At 47.7% G+C, this 21670-nt stretch overlaps 1 protein-coding gene across 10 annotated transcripts in view; it reads left to right on the top strand.

The window, feature by feature from the left end:
* Window positions 1–21670, top strand: part of CSNK1G1 (casein kinase 1 gamma 1) — a 266160-nt gene that overhangs the window by 214130 nt on the left and 30360 nt on the right. For 8 of the 10 annotated variants that reach the window (XM_043523202.1, XM_043523201.1, XM_037911573.1 and 5 more), the window contains 2 exons: window positions 4426–4574; window positions 12718–12825. In XM_043523202.1, coding sequence (XP_043379137.1) covers window positions 4426–4574; window positions 12718–12825 — 257 coding nt within the window. Of the gene's footprint in view, window positions 1–4425; window positions 4575–12717; window positions 12826–13405; window positions 13482–21670 lie in introns of all 10 variants that reach the window. The other 2 variants (XR_006284098.1, XR_005227197.2) reach the window with 1 other exon arrangement.

Genomic DNA, 21670 nt, shown 5'->3' with positions numbered 1-21670 from the left:
CAATCAGTAGTAGTCTCTATTCCCTCACTCTTCTACAGTCCTTCAGTCCTTACTTGCAGTTAATTGCCAACACGGTCCTTTGTACTGAGGTGGTTGGAGAATACTCAAGTGCCCACTGTTGCTCTTTCTTCTGTGAAGAGGAATGGAAACAGCAGCCCCCACTTGGCCATCTTCCAAAAAAGTCTGTGTCATGTTTGTTAATTGCTTCTCTGAGGTGACTGCCTCGGGTATATGGAGTTTATTCTCCGCAGAGCTCTGATATTTTTGAAGCAGTGAAAGAACTGGGTGGCCAATTTAGCAGACCCTGGGTGTCAACCTTGAGCAAGTTCCCTCAGCTGGATACTGACCAGGCCACCGGTGCCGGCTTCCTCCAGGTCATGGGGGTGCTCAACCCACCCCACCCTCCGCCATCACAAACCCCCTTCCCCAAGCCTCCACCCCTGCCCTGCCTCTTCCCGCCCCCACTCCATCCCTGCCCTGCCACTTCCCACCCAGCTCCCCCAAAGAGGAGTAGCAGGCACAGTAGGTAATTATTATTGTTTTAAGTAGCACTAACTTCCCAGCAGGATTTTGGTCAGAAATCCACTGGGTCCCAAGATCAGATATTCCTTTGCGAGCGGCTGCTCCCTTGTTCTGCCCTCTTCCATCCTCACTCCAAAAGCCCCAGAGCTCCTGTGGGACAAAGTGGAGCTGCTGCTTCTCGTTGCTGGTTTGGAACCTTTGCTGTCTTCCAGGCTTCAGATCAGAGCAGAGCATATATGGCCTGATAGCAGCAACAAGAGAGGGACCCTAACCCCCCTCCCATGCTACCCCCGTCCTTTCACCTCAGTGAGTGTGAACTACAAATAGAGTGACCAGATGTCCCGATTTTATAGGGACATTCCCGATTTTTGGGTCTTTTTCTTATATAGACTCCTATTACCCGCACCTCCTGTCCTGATTTTTCACACTTGCTGTCTGGTCACCTTAACTACAAAGCCAATCTGCACCATTTCAAAGTTAATATTGCTAAGGGGGGCAGTTCAGTTTTTCTGTCTGTAAAGTGACTAAATGCAAAAACCATGCTGATGCAACGTTAGCAGTAGTATTATGGCGGCACCTAGAGGACCAAGCCTCGTTGAGCTCTGCACTGTGCAGACATAAGAGACAGCCCCTGCCCTGAGAAGGGCACAGTTTAACAGTGTGAATTGGAACAGGGCAGTAAATTCAAAAGTTATGAATCCCACAGTAACTAACTCCTCAGCACATATAAAGTGCTAAAAAGCTTTAGGTCAACAGTTAACTGGGCAAGTAATCAGAATATTGTATGTGTAAGGGGGAACGAGTTAATGTTACTCATTATGACTGTTGTATGAACAACTTATCCATAATATAACAATTGCATTTTTCTGCGTACAATATACCGTATATACTCGTTCATTAGCCCGTTCATTTATAAGCCGACCCCCCAGGATGGATAGGTAAAAATAGTAAAAAAAAACAAAAAACTGTATGACCCTTTCATAAGCTGACCCTATATTTCAGGGGTTGGCAAACTTTGGCTCCCGGCCCATCAGGGTAAGCCGCTGGTGGGTTGGGAAGTTTTGTTTACCTGGAGCGTTCACAGGCACGGAGCCCCTCAGTTCCCTGTGGCCGCGGTTCGCCGTTCCCAGCCAATGGGAGCTGCGGGAAGTGGCACTTCTCGCAGCTCCCATTGGCTGGGAACAGCGAACCGCAGCCACAGGGAACTGAAGGGCTCCATGCCTGCAGGCACTCCAGGTAAACAAACCGACAGTATGTTAGATATTCAATTCAATGATCTGATAGAGTTTAAAATCATCAAATTTTGGTGTAGACCCGTTTAAAAGCCGATCTCCCTCTCTTTGATGTCACTTTTTTACCAAAAATATTCAGTTTATGAACGAGTATATACGGTACATTGGATGGATTTCATGGAGGGTATGCTGACATTTGGATTCCTGATGCCTTTGCTTTAGTGCTTCCCAGCTCTTCTGTTATCATATCATTCATGGTGCATTCAAATAGCCATGTAGTTCTGGGCAGGGACAGTCTTTTTGTTATGTATTTGTACAACACCTAACACAAAGGAGCCCCAGTCACAGACCGGGCCCCAACGTGCTACTGCAATTCAGCTAATATAAATAGAGACTAAATCGCCACCTAAGTAACTTCACGCACATACTGTACATAGCCGTATAGTGCAAACATCTCTACAAGAGCAATATTGTGACTGTCCTGGGATGCTCTCATGCCTTACCTACAGCTACTTGAAGTCACTGTATGCCACCACAACAAATACTGTGTTTGTGCTGTTGAGACTTAAAATTGCATTTATCACAAAAACACACATTTTATTAAATAATTGTTGCATTAATTAATATGCAAAATAGAACTTACATACTTGAATTAAAAATCTACACTCCAGGGGAGGGCAGCAGGTGTCTAGAGCAGGCAGAAAACTTGACCTTTAAATAGTGTTATAAAATTGTATTGCATGTAAAGTATTAATTATTTATCAAAGCTTTTTTTAAAAAAGGAAAGCAGGTAAGCACTGGACAAGGTAGTCAAGGCAGTTGTTTCATCACATGATGCTGTGAAAAGGATCAAATGATTCTAAAATTAAAAAAACTCAGCTCATCCAAAGATTAAAAGAATCAAAATAAAAGGAAAATATTGTTAGGTTTTGGAGAAAGGCTTTCCTGAAGATGCTGATGTGGGAATGAACAGCAATCAAACATGGTGGCAGATGGGCTGGCTCAGGAGGGCAGTGTGTACTGCCTAGCAAGAGACTTGTGTTTGATTCACAGGGTCGGATCCTTAATTTGTGTCAGCTGTCATAGCTCAAACTGAAGTCAGTGGAGTTGTGACCATTTACACCATCTGAAGATCTCGCGCCCCCCCCTCCCTCACTCCCATCCCACTCCCAGTCTCTTCCTTTGCCTGGCCTACAGAGGGGGGGGGGGATAAGACTGATCTGTCATTCAACAGCTACCATATGTCTCCAGCCAACAAAGCGGTGCTGGCAAGTGATTCTAGGGAGCTCTGTAAGTCAGAAGCATGCTGACTGTGATGTGGCACATAAAGTCGGGGGAAGTGACACACTGCCCAAGCTTCAGGATTGGGGCACGAGGAGGAAGATTTCCAGAAAAATGATGTGGTTTTCTTGCTTCCATAGCCTTTGATACTGTCAAACTAGCACTGCTTTTATGTATTGTGTGGAGGAGACTTCACCTGCCTGTTCCAGCAGGGGATGCTTTTGTGCATATTTTTTAATATGTATTGTGATAGATCCAGGCCAGTTGGGTACAGCAGAGTAGTAGAAGGCAGATATACTGGCCCCTGGGTAAGCAGTTTTCCGTTCCCTGACTGACCAGAGCAGGGGCTGCTCCAGGCTAGGCTGGACACAGGTCTCCAGTTAGCCTGCAAAAGAGTCAGTTGAAGCCGTTAGGCTAATGAGAACACCTGACTCCAATTAACCTGCAAAGAGTCAGGTGAGGCTGTTAAGCTAATGTGTACACCTGACTCTAATTAAGGCCTCTCTAATACTATAAAAGGGCTCACTCCAGTCAGGCCAAGGCGAGCCAGGGGAGAGGAAGTGTGGCTGGGTAATGAAGACACCCTCAAGCCACTGGAAAGGGAGCCCTAAGGTAAGGGTGAAGAAGGTGTTGAGAGAGAGAGAAGTGGGAGAGCTGTGGGGAAGTGGCCCAGGGAAATATAGCAACTCTGGCAGTGAAAGGTCGGCTGCCAACAGCTGCTGCCATTAGGGTCCCTGAGCCGGAACCCAGAGTAGAGGGCGGGCCCAGGTTCCCCCCAACTTGCCACTACAGAAACACCTCCTGGGAGGGGAAGACAGGCCCCTGTCAGGACAGGAAGCTTAACTGTTCTGGAATAAGCCTGTAGGGACAACAGAGACTGTGGGAGTTCTCTCACCAACTTCCTTGCTGGCTTATGATGAAAATGGCTCAATAGGCTGTGACCCTTGCCTCTAGAGGGAGAAGGGCTACGTAGAGGGTTATGGTGAGCCTCTGAGGCTAGCGTAATCTGCCAGGAAGTGTGGGACCCACTGAGACAAGGTCGGAGCTCTGCCACGGTATACTTTACCCACTTCTATTCAAACTCCCCCTAAGTATCAGCTCTGCTTTTAAAGATGCACCTCCTCTTACAAGATCACTTTCATCACCGCTAAAGACTGGAAGGCCAAGTTTGCCCAATAGCCTCCAGCTGGCTTCTCAGGGTATTGCAAAGACTAGATCCCACCAGTTGTATTCCTCTCATGCTGGAGGGGCTTGTAATCTGTACAGAGACATGGCGTGAACAGCAGGTGACTTTACTGTGTGTGCTGCTCTAGGTCTTTTAGTCTGGGCAGAGATATTGATACTCCTTTTTTTTTTTTTTTTTCCTTTTGTCCTTGCCTTTTTCCAACAGAGGAGATGGCCACATATCTTCGTTATGTCAGGCGATTAGACTTCTTTGAGAGACCAGACTACGATTACTTACGAACTATCTTTACAGAGCTATTTGAAAAAAAAGGCTACACCTTTGATTATGCCTACGACTGGGTTGGCAGGCCACTGGTAAGTGTTGTTTGCAAAACAAGCACCCTCCTTGCAGAAATAAGTCTCCTAGTCCCTCATGGTTGCTTTTCCAGCTGTGTGGGCACATAAGAATTTCCTTTCATAGCCTCGAAAACCAATTGCAGCCTCTAGGTAGGATGGTCTCTTCACCAGCTTTGCACTGATAAGGCTTTGTAAAATGGTAATGACTCCCCAAGCAGCTAGGACAAATATTCTAGTGAAGTGATGATGTGTTGCAGTTGGGGAATGGAAAACTGAGTGCTGGGATGGCTTTTCTTCAGAAATCATAATGGTTCACTCTCCCTGTCAATCAGGAGAATGTGTCTATCTTTCTCCTGATGGAAATTAGCACAGGAGATCTTCTGCATCCCTGTTGGAACCTTAAACACCCTTCCATATTTGCCTCTGGTTTTATTCCTCCCCCTCTCACTTTCTGGTTTAGAACAATGGGGGTTCTCTTCAAAGCCCATCACACTGCTGTGCAATGCCTGCATAGATCATAAGGCTCTCCCTCTCCCTCACTGAGCATGCTATAATGAGGCAATCCAACCTGAGTGTCCCATATGGCAGTTGCAGGTCATACCACAAGAACAGCTGGCAAATTTTAACACATTCATGTGCATATTAACATTAGCTACAGAGTATTTTGCTGCAGCGACACTTCTTCTCGCTTCATACACAAGATCACAAAAATCATTACTAGATTGTTTGGCAAATTTGTTTTTAAATGAAGTATTACCCTTCTCAGTCAAGCTTGGATGCTCCTAAGGTTCCATCCCTCAGGACCTTTCTGTTTCAGAACATAGCACCCAAGTCTGTTACATGCAGGATGGACTCATAATGAGCCACATCTGCCCAAGGGAGTCAGCAATAATTAAACTGCGGCTTTTTGTAGTGTTCCAACCACTTAACAGGCTGGAGACTGCTGCCCGTTACAGAATGATTAGAAGTCATGGTTTTTAGACGCAGAACCTCCTGCATGTGGACACTTTCATCAAGTTTGGTTTTGTCATGAGAAATAACCTCTCCCTTACAATGGTCTGGGGATTCTAAAAAAGGGCAAATCCCAATACCAGTGTGTTTTTAGATTGCTCTTCTAATCATGGTGAGGGCCATAGGGGAAAGGGGAAATGCAGAATGCTCACGTTCTGGAGTCTGCCAACTCCTTAACTTCCACCCTCTCCTTTTCTAAGCATGCTGTCATTGTTCCCTTGTTCATCAGCTTGCAGCAGAAGATTAGTTCCATGGCCAAACAGAACATGCTAACTACATTCCTGACATGTTGCTTAGAAATTTTGGGACCATCTGTATGCAGAAAAAGCTTTGCCAAGAGGCCCACTGATGCCTCTTGAAGAACTCTCATAAAACATATCTATGTAGAATCCATTCTGCTGGTTGCTCATGCAAAGGACAGTCACTTACTATGTTTGTGGGCCACTGTGCTTTTGTGGTTTTTACATGAATACTCAGTCATTATATACAACATTTCCTATGTTTGCTTATTTTGCACAGTAACATTATCTTTTAAAAGGAAGTCATTCTTGTAAATCTCATTTCTCTTCACTAATGTTTAATTTCAGAGGCAATGGGCAAAAAGCCCATTTTAAGGCAAGTTTCCTATCACTCCTTTAACAATTCACCATTGGTTGCTATGGAGATCATGAAGTTACAAGCTGAGATTATGATTTAGTTGGGAACTGAGCAGATGAAGCCTTAATTAACACATCCTGTTCCTAAAAGTAAGAAGACATGAGATGAGGAGGAAAACACTATGCATAAAACTATCCTTATTTGCAATTGTAATTAACTCAATTTAAAGCACACTAAAGTGTGCTCAGATACCATGGAGTTGGGTACCTTTATAAATATATTGTGATGGGGCAAGGCCAGATGGCTATAGAAAAGTAGTGGGAGATAGATATATTAGCTCCAGGCTAAACAAATCCCTGGTACTAGGTTAAGTGAAATGGAAGCTGCTCCAGGTCAATTAAGACACCTGGGGCCAATTAAGAACTTTCCAGAAAGCAAGGAGAATGCTAGGTTGTTTGGGACACCTGAAGGCGATCAGGGGCTGGCTGAAACTAGTTAAAAGCCTCCCAGTCAGTCAGGAGGGTGAGCATGTCAGGAGCTGTGGAAGGAAGTTGCTCTGTTGGAGAGGCTGAGTAGTACACACCATATCAGACACAAGGAAGGAGGCCCTGAGGTAAGGGTGAAGTGGAGCTTGAGGAAGGGAGGGCTGCAGTGGGGGAAGTAGTCCAGGGAATTGTACATGTCATGTCTCTAAAAGGTCAGCTACCATAGCTGATGCTATTAGGGTCCCTGGGCTGGAGCCCGGAGTAGAGGATGGGCCCGGGCTCCCCCCCCCCCCCCACCTTTGCCCTCTGATTAATCACTGAGACGGGAGACAACAGAGACTGTGCAAGGAAGGATAACTTCTCCTCACCTCCCTTGCTGGCTTATGATGAAAATGGCTCAGTAGACTGTGACCCTTGTCTCTAGAGAAAGAAGGGTTACGTGGAGGGTCACAGTGAGCCTCTGAGGCTAGCGAAATCCGCCAGGAAACACGGGACCCACAGAGGCAAGGACAGAGCTTTGTCACAACTGGTGTCAGCAGTGGGATTTCGTTCACAGCTTGGCGGAAGAAAGAGGTTTAAAAAAAAGAAAAAAGTGCACTGGGGTTTTGGATTTTTTTTTGTTTTTGTTTGTTTGTTTGTTTTGTACCACAATGGAGGAGGTGGTAAGAGCTCTGGTACAAGCCACAGCAGCCCAGCAGGAGGCCACCCGGGTTCAGGCAATGGCACAACAGGAGTCTATGCAGCTACAGCATGAAACCAATCAATTATTGATGAGCCAGGTGACCCAAGATCATGCCCTCTTGAGAGGGGTGGTGGACCAGCTGAAGACCCTCACCACCCAGGCCCAATGGGACGCGAACCCTGAGGGCCACTGGTTGTCTGCCAAAGATGACGTCAGGAGATGACATAGAGGCATATCTCCTCTCATTCAAAAGGACTGCTCAGCGTGAGGCGTGGCCCCAGGAGCAGTGGGCCAGCATTCTCGCCCCTTTTTTGTGTGGAAAGGCCCAGAAGGCCTACTTTGACTTGCCTGCCACGGATGCCACTGACTATACCCGTCTGAAGGCAGACATCCTAGCACGATCAGGGGTAACGGCAGCGGTAAGGGCCCAGAGGTTCCATGAGTGGAAATACCAGGAGAACAAACTCCCGAGGTCCCAGCTATTCGACCTCATACACCTCACACGGAAGTGGTTACAGCCCAAGGTGTGCAGGCCGGAGGAGATTTTGGAGACCCTGGTCATTGACCATTACGTGCGGGGACTGCTGCCAGATCTCCGCAAATGGGTAGACCGAACGATCCGTCCACGTACGACAAGATGATCACACTGGTAGAAAGACGGATGACAGCCAGGGAACTGACCCGACTACCCAAGGAAGGCCCCTTTCGAAACAAGCACCTGACCCCAACCCTGGAAGGTTGGGCAGCCAAACCCCTGGGGAGTCCTAGGTGGAAGAAGGCGGGGGGGGGGCAAAACCAGCAGGGACCCTAGAAGGAAGGGATTGGCCTGAGTGGGGGGAACCCCGGGACTAAACCCCCTAACCCCCAGGATAGGGGAGTGATTAAAAGCAATTATAGATGTTATGTATGTGGGGAGTGGGGACACATAGCAGCACAATGTCCCAGCACCGAGGAGCCTATACAATGTAACTTGGGGGATTGGGAGGTCCCAAGCTCCCTTATCCACCTCACCAGGGTCGCATTAGCCCCTCATAATTACACCAGGCCAGTGAGGATAAATGGAGCAGAGACTACAGCGCTTGTGGACTCTGGGAGTGCTATCACCCTCATATCGGGTAAGCTGGTAAAAAAATAGTTAGCTGCTACTAGCCAAACGCGTAGCAGTGACGTGCGTGCATGGGGCCGTGAGCCATTACCCCACCATCCCAGTGGAGATAGAGGTTCAGGGAAACCCCATTGAGGTGACCGTGGGCATAGTTCCTAAACTTCCATATCCTGTAGTTATTGGGAGGGACTATCCAGGGTTTGATAATTTACTCCCCCCGGAGAGGCTGGAGGGAGATGGGGACCCTGAGGACAGCGACTTATTACCAGGGGAATGTCAACCCCCAGTGTTCGCTGAGATTTCTCAGGATCTATTCTCAGCCCCCCCCCGGAAGACCCGGAAGACAAAAAAAAGAGAGGAAGGCTGCGAAGGCCTTGGGAACCCGGATCCTGACCCAGGGCCAGAAGACCTCCCTAGTAGGCAGAAGGACATGAGCAGCCAACAGAGAAACTTCCACCACAGAAGGTGAGCCAGAAGCTGCCCCCAGCCATGATGGCGGCGAGCCGTTGGAAGAAGCAGAAGCCGGCCCTGGGAGCTTGGGCAGGTTAGTCCCGGGAGAGAGACTTTTGGGCGGGACCAGGTGGAGGACCCCAGATATGATAACGCCAGGAAAGAGGTGGCCGAGATCGATGGGATACCCGTGGATGGGAAGGTCCAGGGTCCCAGACCTTACTTTATAGTGAAGAAAGATCTCCTGTACCGCATGGTGCAAATGCAGGAGCAAGTGATACAACAACTTCTGGTGCCACGAAAACATCAAAAAAGCCATATTGAGTCTCGCCCACAGTCACCTGTTTGGAGGACACCTAGGGGTAGAGAAAACCCAGGCACGGATCCTGCGGAGGTTCTTCTGGCCAGGAGTACATGAAGATGTCCAGCGATACTGCACCTCTTGTCCGGAGTGTCAGTTACATAGCCCTTGGTCGCACTTGCGGGCTCCTTTGATGCCTCTTCCAATAATAGAGGTTCCTTTCGAACGGATAGCCATGGATCTGGTAGGGCCCCTAGAGAAGACAGCTTGGGGCCACCACCGTGTGCTTGTTGTACTGGACTATGCAACCCGGTACCCGGAAGCTGTTCCCCTGGGCAACACAGCTTCCAAGACAATAGCTAAGGAGCTAGTACAGATCTTTGCCCGGGTTGGGCTACTCAAGGAGATATTGACTGATCAAGGGACACCTTTCATGTCCAAGTTGATGAAAGATCTCTGTTCATTGCTCCATGTACAAGCCCTACAGACATCTGTATACCACCCGCAAACAGATGGCCTTGTGGAAAGGTTCAATAGAACCCTCAAGGCCATGATCAGGAAAGTGGTGAGCCGGGATGGGAAAGATTGGGATACCCTATTGCCTTACCTCATGTTCACCATCCGGGAGGTTCCGCAAGCCTCCACGGGTTTCTCTCCATTCGAACTACTATATGGACGCCACCCTCGGAGCATATTGGATATAGCCAGAGGAGCCAAATCCCAGAAGGAACATAGTTCAGCATGTACTGCAGATGAGAGATCGGATAGCCCAAGTTACGCCCATTGTACGGGAGCACTTGGAGAGAGCACAGGAGACCCAACTAACCCATTATAACCACCAAGCAAAGCTTCGACGGTTCCAACCAGGGGATCGGGTGATGGTACTGGTACCCACAGCAGAAAGTAAACTGTTGGCCCAGTGGCAGGGACCCTACGAAATAATCAAAGCCATGGGAGAGGTGAACTACAAGGTGTGGCAGCCAGGTCACCGGAAATCGGAGCAAATTTACCACATAAATCTTCTGAAACCTTGGCACGATCGAGAGGCATGCTGAGTCATGCAGGAGACCCTTCCCCAGGAGGATAATTTACACGAGCAAGTGAGGATATCATCCGACTTGACGCCGATCCAAAAGATCGAGGCAGCCAACATGATTAATCGCAACAGAGATGTGTTCTCTACAAAACCAGGGTGGACGACTGAGACCTATCCCCATATCCGCACGATCCCCGGACCCAAGGTAACATTGAGACCCTACCGAATCCCAGCAGCCAAAAGAGAAGAAATCAAGGCCAAAGTGAAGAAAATGTTAGAATTAGGGGTTATTGAAAAATCTTACAGTCAGTGGTCCAGTCCAATTGTTCTAGTGCCTAAACCTGACGGTACCATGAGATTCTGTAATGATTTTCGCTGACTGAGTGAAATATCCCAGTTTGATGCATACCCCATACCACACTTCTACGAACTGGTTGACCGACTGGGTAGTGCCCGATTCTTGACTACACTGGATCTGACAAAAGGGTACTGGCAGATTCCTCTGACCAAAGAAGCTAAAGAAAAGACAACATTCTCCACCCCAGATGGGCTATTCCAGTACACCGTCCTCCCTTTTGGGCTACATGGGGCCCCAGCCACATTCCAGCACCTCATGGATAAGCTGCTGCGCCCCCATACTAGTTATGCAGCTGCATACCTAGATGAAGTCATCATCTATACACCAGACTGGGGAACCCACTTGGAGAAAGTTGAGGCAATACTGTGCACCTTAAGGCGGGCTGGCCTCACTGCTAATCCCGCTAAATGCTCCATAGGGCTAGCAGAGGCTAGGTATCTGGGATATATTGTGGGATGGGGCATAGTGAAGCCCCAAACGAATAAGCTAGAGGCAATTCAAAACTGGCCCCAGCTGACCCGAAAGAAGCAGGTCCGTGCGTTCCTAAGTGTGGTAGGCTACTACCGACGGTTTATTCCCCACTTCGCCACTAGGGCAAGTCCCCTAACAGACCTGGTGAAGGCCCTAGGTCCAGACATGGTAAAGTGGACCGACGCAGCAGAGGGCGCACTTACAGACCTTCGGATGGCCCTCTGTAGTGACCCCATACTCATAGCCCCGGACTTTAACAGGGAATTTATTTTACAAACAGACGCTTCCGAAGTGGGGTTGGGAGCAGTTCTGTCGCAAATGGTGGGAGAAGAGGAACACCCGGTCCTCTACCTAAGCAGAAAGCTTCTCCCAAGAGAACAGAAATACGCAGTAGTCGAGAGAGAATGCCTTGCTGTCAAATGGGCTATGGAGACACTGCGTTATTACCTCTTAGGCCAGCGATTTACTCTTGTGACAGACCATGCACCCCTCCAGTGGATGCAGCGGAATAAGGAAAAGAATGCAAGGGTGGTTCTTATCCTTCCAACCATTCCAGTTCCGCATACGGCACAGGGCTGGATGCCACCACGGCAACGCTGATGGGCTGTCACGAGCATACTGCCTGGCGTCCCAAGTTGCCCAACTCTATGGTGTTGAGCAGGGGAGGCAATATGTGACGGGGCAAGGCCAGATGGCTATAGAAAAGTAGTGGGAGATAGATATATTAGCTCCAGGCTAAACAAATCCCTGGTACTAGGTTAAGTGAAATGGAAGCTGCTCCAGGTCAATTAAGACACCTGGGGCCAATTAAGAACTTTCCAGAAAGCAGGGAGAATGCTAGGTTGATTGGGACACCTGAAGCCAATCAGGGGCTGGCTGAAACTAGTTAAAAGCCTCCCAGTCAGTCAGGTGGGTGTGCATGTCAGGAGCTGTGGGAGAAAGTTGCGCTGTTGGAGAGGCTGAGTAGTACACACCATATCAGACACAAGGAAGGGGGCCCTGAGGTAAGGGTGAAGTGGAGCTTGAGGAAGGGAGGGCTGCTGTGGGGGAAGTAGCCCAGGGAATTGTACATGTCATGTTTCTAAAAGGTCAGCTACCATAGCTGATACTATTAGGGTCCCTGGGCTGGAGCCCGGAGTAGAGGGTGGGCCCGGGCTCCCCCCCCCCCACCTCCCACCTTTGCCCCCGGATTAATCACTGAGTCTGCGAGACAACAGGGACTGTGCAAGGAAGGATAACTTCTCCTCACCTCCCTTGCTGGCTTATGATGAAAATGGCTCAGTAGACTGTGACCCTTGTCTCTAGAGAAAGAAGGGTTATGTGGAGGGTCACAGTGAGCCTTTGAGGTTAGCGAAATCCGCCAGGAAACGCGGGACCCACGGAGGCAAGGACAGAGCTTTGTCATAATATATAACAGTATTGTGTTTCAGTTTACCATTAGATGTTAGTGTCTGTAAATGTCCAGCAAGCCTTTGAGTCTCATAGAGATTTTACAGCATCTGCTGTGATTCTCTTTGGCTGTTCAAACTATTCTAGGCCTATATTTTCCTGGGTCTTCCACACTGAATCTCAGCGAACCTAGTAGTAGAGCCTATGCATGTAGCGTGGGAGTGGAACCTAGGCAACGCATTGGTTTCTATGTATAATGGGTGCTTTATTTTGCAGCCTACTCCAGTGGGGTCCATTCATGTAGATTCTGGGGCATCTGCAATAACAAGAGACAGCCACGCACATAGGGATCGACCGTCACAGCAACATGCTCTTCGAAATCCGGTGCGTTACTTACCACTGTCTTTGCTTTAGCGTATTTCCACAATGCCTCCCCCAGCCCCTGTTTGTGCGGAGGGAAAGAGGAGTAAAAACCTCTGGTGAAGTTCATTTCTTAAGAAAATTTAATATGCATAAAGTGAAGGCTTAAAACACTCCAGTTCACAAAAGTAGGTCAGTGTTTTATTCCTCCCTCGATCCACCTATGGGATGTCCGGAGGCCATTGATGTTGACACCTACCTCACTTCCAGCAAGTAAATTTCCTCTTAATTTAGGAAGGTTATCGTTTGAACTGAATTTTATTTTCTGTAAGTGAGAAAAATTACTGAAATGCTGTTTATCATAATAGAATTGAGGAGGTGCATGACCTAGGTGTATGGATTTAAAAGTCTACAATTTCAAGTGGATCATTTTTCTTCTTGTTTGTATTTAAAAAAAATTTTTTTTTTTATTCTAGAAGGTTGCTGGGCTCTATTTCCAAATTTAAGGATAAAAAGTCAGTCTATGACCTTCTCCATTTTTTTCCTTAATGTCTTTTTCATATTTCATGGCTGTTGAGAGTTTGGATTTTCTATGTTAATGCAGAACATATCAGAAGTTCAGCAGATCACTGGAACTGATAGTTCCTTGTTAGAGCTGTTGGTACTCCATACCTCCCACAGTGAGTGGTTCTTGGCTCACTGGGCCTTTCTCTCCATCTGCATGCTGCTTTTGTTAAAGTCCCTACACCATAGACTATGTCCTCAGCTATTCCATGTTAACTGTTTTGTTGTTGGTGTGGATTTAACAATGCTTATTGCCATAACCTGTCTAGGCTCAGCTTTTCTTATTCATGCAGCTATCCTCTGAGTGGAAGAACAACAAATTTAGACCAGAAATACTTCTAAAGCTGTGGGTTAACCATAAAACAGGAATGTATTTCCCTCCTGAGAAGTGTTGCTTTTTGGCAGCTGGATTTTTAAAATAGTTGCATGTGAACGTTTATTTTTATGCATGCTTATTAGTGCAAATTGCTGTGTAACAGGGGTTCCATAGTAACCTGCTTTAAAATGTTAGTTAATAAATACACTGTAGTCCCTTCATGCTGAGTTAATCTGGGTGGCAGCTTCTGACTGCCTGCTCCTGCCAACAGACTTTGACACTGTGTGCATACACAAAGTATCTCCTGTTTACTTTTCACTGCCTGGAAGACATTCCTGGTTTAGCTTTCAGGCATATTAGTGCATATATTTCTAGTTCATAACACATCTTTCATGTCCTAATAATGACACTCGAAGATTACTTATTCCTTGTTCTTTTTATTTCCCCCCTAAATAAACCCTGCTAGTATATGGCACAGCAGTGTCCCTAATTCCTGCATAATGCTGAGAATGAACAGCCCATCTCTCAAGGTGTTGAGGTGTCGTCATCCAAGTATTTGACTGGAAAATAGTTAAGCGGTAATTTCTTGCTCTGGAATTCGTCTTGTACAAACATAACAGTTCCTCCTCCAAGAGATGATCCTCTTAAATGCTGATCAAACCACTTCTTTGCAAAAAGTCACTTAAAGAAACTTCTAGTGGCATGTGTGTTTGGGTAGAGTGATTGTTTTATTTTTACTCCCCAGCATGCAAGTGAGTCTTTTACCAACCATAGGCACTAAAACCAGGCAGCATGTCGTAGGTCCTGTTCTCTCTGCAGTTTTTCCATTTAAACAGCTACAGTCAATATGCCTATTCTCCAGCAAAGCTGGGTTGCTGTGTGAATCCGTAGGTGGCAAGGGGATGGTCAGAGTTGTTAGGAACTCTTCCTCCAATTCCATGTGTATCATCTCTGCAATGTACCTCATGAGCTCAGGTAGTGAGAATCAAGGCCACTCCTAAACTGGTTCAAGGTGCACTGTGCTGCATAGCCATAACCCAATGGTCTGGTCCTAATGGCCTCTTCTAAAGAGTTTCTTCTGAAAGTAAGAAGATTCTAAGCTCTGAGGCAGGGGTGTGTTTCCCTTAATGTAAGCTACTATTTCAGCTACCTATTTAGGTCCACGCAACTCTATTATAAGGAGCAGCTCTCTGGCATGTCTATTTTCTCTCCACTTCTTGAATCTAGAGGCCTATGTGATTCTAACAGTACTGTTGCTAACTTTGTCTTTGATTTATAGCAGTGAAATACATTTCAAGGAAAGTGCATCTGTAGTAGTGGTTTTATGTATATCGGGATGGTACTCCTGAAGCAAGTGAGAGTCCAGCCTGACCCGAGAAAGTGGGGGAAGGGATTTAATCAAAGGGAGGTCCTGAAGAGACCTTCCTGGTAAAAATAAGACTTAAGATCTGGATTTGTTGACTTTGTATGATCTGAGGGAGGTGCAGTGTGTCACTCAATGCTTTGCTAAGGTATTTTAAAGCAGTGGTTCTCAACCAGGGGTCCAGGGCCCCCTGGGGGGGCTGTAAGCAGGTTTTGGGGGTCCTCCAAGTGGGTCCAGCATTAGACTTGCTGGGGCCCAAGGCAGAAAGCCAAAGCCCCACCCTACATGGGGCTGAAGCCCAGGGCCCTGAGCCCCGCCACCTGGGGCTGAAGCCAAAGCCTGATCAACTTAGCTTCATGTGGGGCCCCAGGCAACTGCCCTGCTTGCTACCCCCTAACACTGGCCCTGGCTTTTATATGCAGAAAACCAGTGGTGGCACAGGTGGGCTGTGGAGTTTTTATATCATGTTGCGGGGGCCCTGAAAGAATAAGGTTGAGAACCCCTGTTCTAAAGGAGATTCCCTTCCCCTGTTATCCTAAATCAGGAAACTAATAGGAGCACCTACTCCTACTGCTACGAGAGAGAGAGAAGGGTGAACCTCTGACTAGGAAGGTGCCGTTGTTAGCGACTATTGCTAGGTGGAAATTAAAACAAGCCAGCACAGACCTAATTGTGCTGAATGTTTTTAAAAGGCAGATGCTGTAGCTTTGAAAACAGAAGCCTGATTAACTCTCTGTTCTGCTTCCTTTTGCAGACTCTGTTTAGTTCTCAGCAAGGTTCAGGGTTTCCTAGTTGAAGGGTGGACAAGTTTGCTCAAAGAAAACTTGGCTCCTTTTTTCCTGTGTGTAACTGCCTAATATTCAGACTCTCACCCAGTTTGAACAAGGACATTCAGCCTGTGTGGCTGTGCTCCTCCTCTAGCCAGGATAAGGCTCACCTTCAACAGCTTAAGTAGAGTAATGTTCTGAGGGAGCATGGTGGGGTGAGGAGGCAGGGAACTGGATTTCAATCGCATTGCTCATATCTTCTACTTACTTGAAGTAACCTCTGCAGTCCTTCATTCTCCCCCCAAATTAAAGCTTGCTAATTTGATACATTTGCATTTTTAGTTTTGTATGTTCAATATACCTGCTCTCAATCTGGGTGAAAAGTTAATCAAAATCTAAAAATGCTCTTCTTCTGTTTCTAGCTTTCTTTAACATTTGGTTTAAATTTGACACATTTGCTTAGATTTAGATGGCTTCCATCGCTACAGCTTTGGAGCAGTTAATGTAATCACAAATAGCGACGTATCTATTATGAACTTCAGAGTTCTTGAAAGAGACAGCTCTGCTCATGCGTATTGGGTCTGACCAACAGCACAGCTCTATCTTTTATGTCCTATACTCCCCCTGCTACTTCAGTCTTGGAGTAGGTAAATTGACCACTTAACACTACTGGCCACATCAATTGACCACTTTGGCAATTAGCCACAGCAAGGTGCACATTCCTAGGATATTCATGAATGTGTTGAGTCACAAATGTGGAATGAACTCACAGGAACAAAGGACCATCACAAACCTCGCCAGCTTTCACTCCAAGCATAAGGTGCACTTCTTTGACCGGCCTTCTGATATAAATGTAGAGCAGCATATTCATTAAAAACACTTCACTAAACACACAGTTCTTCACCTGGGAAGAGGTTGAGGGAGATACCAAACGTGAGATGTTAGTCGTGCCATTTAATGAACTGCTGGATGGCACTCAGTTACTGTGGTGGTGAGGTTGCTATATGAACCTGGATAGAATAGAATAGGCATGTAGATATAGGTAAAGTGCCTTTAACCCCTGCAAAGTGCAGCAGTATAGCAATGCACACCCTGGCATGGCTCATTTCCACTGGCTGTTTTTTAAAATCTAGAGACCATTTCAACCATTAAAATGTAATTTTTAAAATCTACTTTTCTGTGAGCTCCAATGTCTGTCTTGAGGTAGACATGTTAATGAATGTTCTAGATGGACTCTATGGACCTTTCTTTTCTTTTTCTGAAAATCACCTCTTTTCCTTGATGGAAGAGGGAGTGATGAGGTGTGGCGTCAGGAGCCCCTGAATTACAGAAAATCCTGGTTGATGTTTCACTAAGGGTATGTCTACACTACGAAATTAGGTCGAATTTATAGAAGTCGGTTTTTTAGAAATCATTTTTCTATATTCGAGTGTGTGTGTCCCCACAGAAAATGCTCTAAGTGCATTAAGTGCATTAACTCGGCGGAGTGCTTCCACAGTACCGAGGCAAGCGTTGACTTCCGGAGTGTTGCACTGTGGGTAGCTATCCCACAGTTCCCGCAGTCTCCGCTGCCCACTGGAATTCTGGGTTGAGATCCCAATGCCTGATGGGGCTAAAACATTGTCGCGGGTGGTTCTGGGTACATATCGTCAGGCCCCCGTTCCCTCCCTCCCTCCCTCCCTCCCTCCATGAAAGCAGCAGCAGACAATCGTTTCGTGCCTTTTTTCTTGAGTTACCTGTGCAGACGCCATACCACAGCAAGCATGGAGCCCGCTCAGGTAACCGTCACCGTATGTCTCCTGGGTGCTGGCAGACATGGTACTGTATTGCTACACAGCAGCAGCAACCCATTGCCTTGTGGCAGCAGACGGTACAATAGGACTGGTAGCCGTCATCGTCATGTCCAAGGTGCTCCTGGCCACGTCAGCCAGGAGCGCCTGGGCAGGCATGGGTGCAGGGACTACATTAGAAGTGACTTGACCAGGTCATTCTCTTTAGTCTTGCAGTCAGTCCTATTGAACCATCTTATGGTGAGCGGGCAGGCGATACGGATTGCTAGCAGTCCTATTGTACCATCTTCTGCTGGGCAGGCAAGAGATGTGGATGGCTTGCAGTCCTTCTGCACTGTCTGCTGCCAGCCAAAGATGTAAAAGATAGATGGAGTGGATCAAAACAAGAAATAGACCAGATTTGTTTTGTACTCATTTTCTTCCCCTCCTTCCCCCGTCTAGGGGACTCATTGCTCTAGGTCACACTGCAGTCACTCACAGAGAAGGTGCAGCGAGGTAAATCTAGCCATGTATCAATCAGAGGCCAGACCAACCTGCTTGTTCCAATAAGAACAATTACTTAGGTGCACCATTTCTTATTGGAACCCTCCGTGAAGTCCTGCGTGAAATACTCAATGATGTAAAGCCACCCCCTTTGTTGATTTTAATTCCCTGTAAGCCATGTCGTCAGTCGCCCCTCCCTCCATCAGAGCAACGGCAGACAATCGTTCCGCGCCTCTTTTCTGTGCGGACGCCATACCAAGGCAAGCATGGAGGCCGCTCAGCTCACTTTGGCAATTAGGAGCACATTAAACACCACACGCATTATGCAGCAGTATATGCAGCACCAGAACCTGGCAGAGCGATACCGGGCAAGGAGGCGACGTCAGCGCGGTCACGTGAGTGATCAGGACATGGACACAGATTTCTCTGAAAGCATGGGCCCTGCCAATGCATGCATCATGGTGCTAATGGGGCAGGTTCATGCTGTGGAACGCCGATTCTGGGCTCGGGAAACAAGCACAGACTGGTGGGACCGCATAGTGTTGCAGGTCTGGGACGATTCCCAGTGGCTGCGAAACTTTCACATGCGTAAGGGCACTTTCATGGAACTTTGTGACTTGCTTTCCCCTGCCCTGAAGCGCATGAAGACCAAGATGAGAGCAGCCCTCACAATTGAGAAGCGAGTGGCGATCGCCCTGTGGAAGCTTGCAACGCCAGACAGCTACCGGTCAGTTGGGAATCAATTTGAAGTGGGCAAATCTACTGTGGGGGCTGCTGTGATGCAAGTAGCCCACGCAATCAAAGATCTGCTGATATCAAAGGTAGTGACCCTGGGAAATGTGCAGGTCATAGTGGATGGCTTTGCTGCAATGGGATTCCCTAACTGTGGTGGGGCCATAAACGGAACCCATATCCCTATCTTGGCACCGGAGCACCAAGCCGGCGAGTACATAAACCGCAAGGGGTACTTTTCAATAGTGCTGCAAGCTCTGGTGGATCACAAGGGACGTTTCACCAACATCAACGTGGGATGGCCGGGAAAGGTACATGACGCTCGCATCTTCAGGAACTCTGGTCTGTTTCAAAAGCTGCAGGAAGGGACTTTATTCCCAGACCAGAAAATAACTGTTGGGGATGTTGAAATGCCTATAGTTATCCTTGGGATCCCAGCCTACCCCTTAATGCCATGGCTCATGAAGCCGTACACAGGCAGCCAGGAGAGTAGTCAGGAGCTGTTCAACTACAGGCTGAGCAAATGCAGAATGATGGTAGAATGTGCATTTGGACGTTTAAAGGTGCGCTGGCGCAGTTTACTGACTCTCTTAGACCTCAGCGAAACCAATATTCCCACTGTTATTACTGCTTGCTGTGTGCTCCACAATATCTGTGAGAGTAAGGGTGAGACGTTTATGGCGGGGTGGGAGGTTGAGGCAAATCGCCTGGCTGCTGGTTGCGCGCAGCCAGACACCAGGGCGGTTAGAAGAGCACAGGAGGGCGCGGTACGCATCAGAGAAGCTTTGAAAACCAGTTTCATGACTGGCCAGGCTACGGTGTGAAAGTTCTGTTTGTTTCTCCTTGATGAAACCCCCCGCCCCTTGGTTCACTCTACTTCCCTGTAAGCTAACCACCCTCCCCTCCTCCCTTCGATCACCGCTTGCAGAGGCAATAAAGTCATTGTTGCTTCACATTCATGCATTCTTTATTCATTCATCACACAAATAGGGAGATGACTACCAAGGTAGCCCAGGAGCGGTGGTGGAGGAGGGAAGGAAAATGCCACACAGCACTTTAAAAGTTTACAATTTTACAATACAAGTTTAAAATTTATTGAATGCCAGCCTTCTGTTTTTTGGGCAATCCTCTGTGGTGGAGTGGCTGGTTGGCCGGAGGCCGCCCCCCACCGCGTTCTTGGGCGTCTGGGTGTGCAGGCTATGGAACTTGGGGAGGAGGGCAGTTGGTTACACCGGAGCTGTAGTGGCAGTCTGTGCTCCAGCTGCCTTTGCTGCAGCTCAACCATACACTGGAGCATACTGGTTTGATCCTCCAGCAGCCTCAGCATTGAATCCTGCCTCCTCTCATCACGCTGCCGCCACATTTGAGCTTCAGCCCTGTCTTCAGCCCGCCACCTCTCCTCCCGGTCATTTTGTGCTTTCCTGCACTCTGACATTATTTGCCTCCACGCATTCGTCTGTGCTCTGTCAGTGTGGGAGGACAGCATGAGCTCAGAGAACATTTCATCACGAGTGCTTTTTTTTTTTTTCTTTCTAATCTTCACTAGCCTCTGGGAAGGAGAAGATCCTGTGATCATTGAAACACATGCAGCTGGTGGAGAAAAAAAAAGGGACACCGGTATTTAAAATGACACATTTTATAAAACAGTGGCTACACTCTTTCAGGGTAAACTTTGCTGTTAACATTACATACATAGCACATGTGCTTTCGTTACAAGGTCGCATTTTGCCTCCCCCCACCGCGTGGCTACCCCCTCAAACCTCCCCCCTCCCCGTGGCTAACAGCGGGGAACATTTCTGTTCAGCCACAGACAAACAGCCCAGCAGGAATGGGCACCTCTGAGTGTCCCCTGAAGAAAAGCACCCTATTTCAACCAGGTGACCATGAATGATATCTCACTCTCCTGAGGATAACACAGAGAGATAAGCAAACATACACTGCAATGCTTTGTTGTACAATGATTCCTGAGTATGTGTTACTGGCCTGGAGTGGTAAAGTGTCCTACCATGGAGGACGCAATAAGGCTGCCCTCCCCAGAAACCTTTTGCAAAGACTTTGGGAGTACATCCAGGAGAGCCGCGAATGCCAGGGCAAACTAATCCTTTCACATGCTTGCTTTTAAACCATGTATAGTATTTTAAAAGGTACACTCAGCGGAGGTCCCTTCTCCGCCTGCCGGGTCCAGGAGGCAGCCTTGGGTGGGTTCGAGGGGGTAGTGGCTCCAGGTCCAGGGTGAGAAACAGTTCCTGGCTGTGAGGAAAACCAGTTTCTCCGCTTGCTTGCTGTGAGCTATCTACATCCTCATCATCATCATCTTCTTCGTCCCCAAAACCTGCTTCCGTGTTGCCTCTATCTCCATTGAAGGAGTCAAACAACATGGCTGAACCCCCTAAAATGGCATGCAGCTCATCATAGAAGCGGCATATTTGGGGCTCTGACCCGGAGCGGCCGTTCGCCTCTCTGGTTTTCTGGTAGGCTTGCTCAGCTCCTTAAGTTTCACGTGGCACTGCTTCGGGTCCATGTTATGGCCTCTGTCCTTCATGCCCTGGGAGATTTTGACAAAGGTTTTGGCATTTCGAAAACTGGAACGGAGTTCTGATAGCACGGATTCCTCTCCCCATACAGCGATCAGATCCCGTACCTCCCGTTCAGTCCATGCTGGAGGTCTTTTGCGATTCTGGGACTCTATCATGGTCACCTCTGCTGATGAGCTCTGCATGGTCACCTGCAGCTTGCCACGCTGGCCAAACAGGAAATGAGATTCAAAAGTTCGCGGTTCTTTTCCTGTCTACCTGGCCAGTGCATCTGAGTTGAGAGTGCTGTCCAGAGCGGTCACAGTGGAGCACTCTGGTAT

Source organism: Chelonia mydas, chromosome 10 (assembly GCF_015237465.2).
Source record: "Chelonia mydas isolate rCheMyd1 chromosome 10, rCheMyd1.pri.v2, whole genome shotgun sequence".
Taxonomy (NCBI): Eukaryota; Metazoa; Chordata; order Testudines; family Cheloniidae; genus Chelonia; species Chelonia mydas.
Note: the sequence above shows the minus strand (reverse complement) of the source record. Positions and strands in the feature narration are given on the sequence as shown.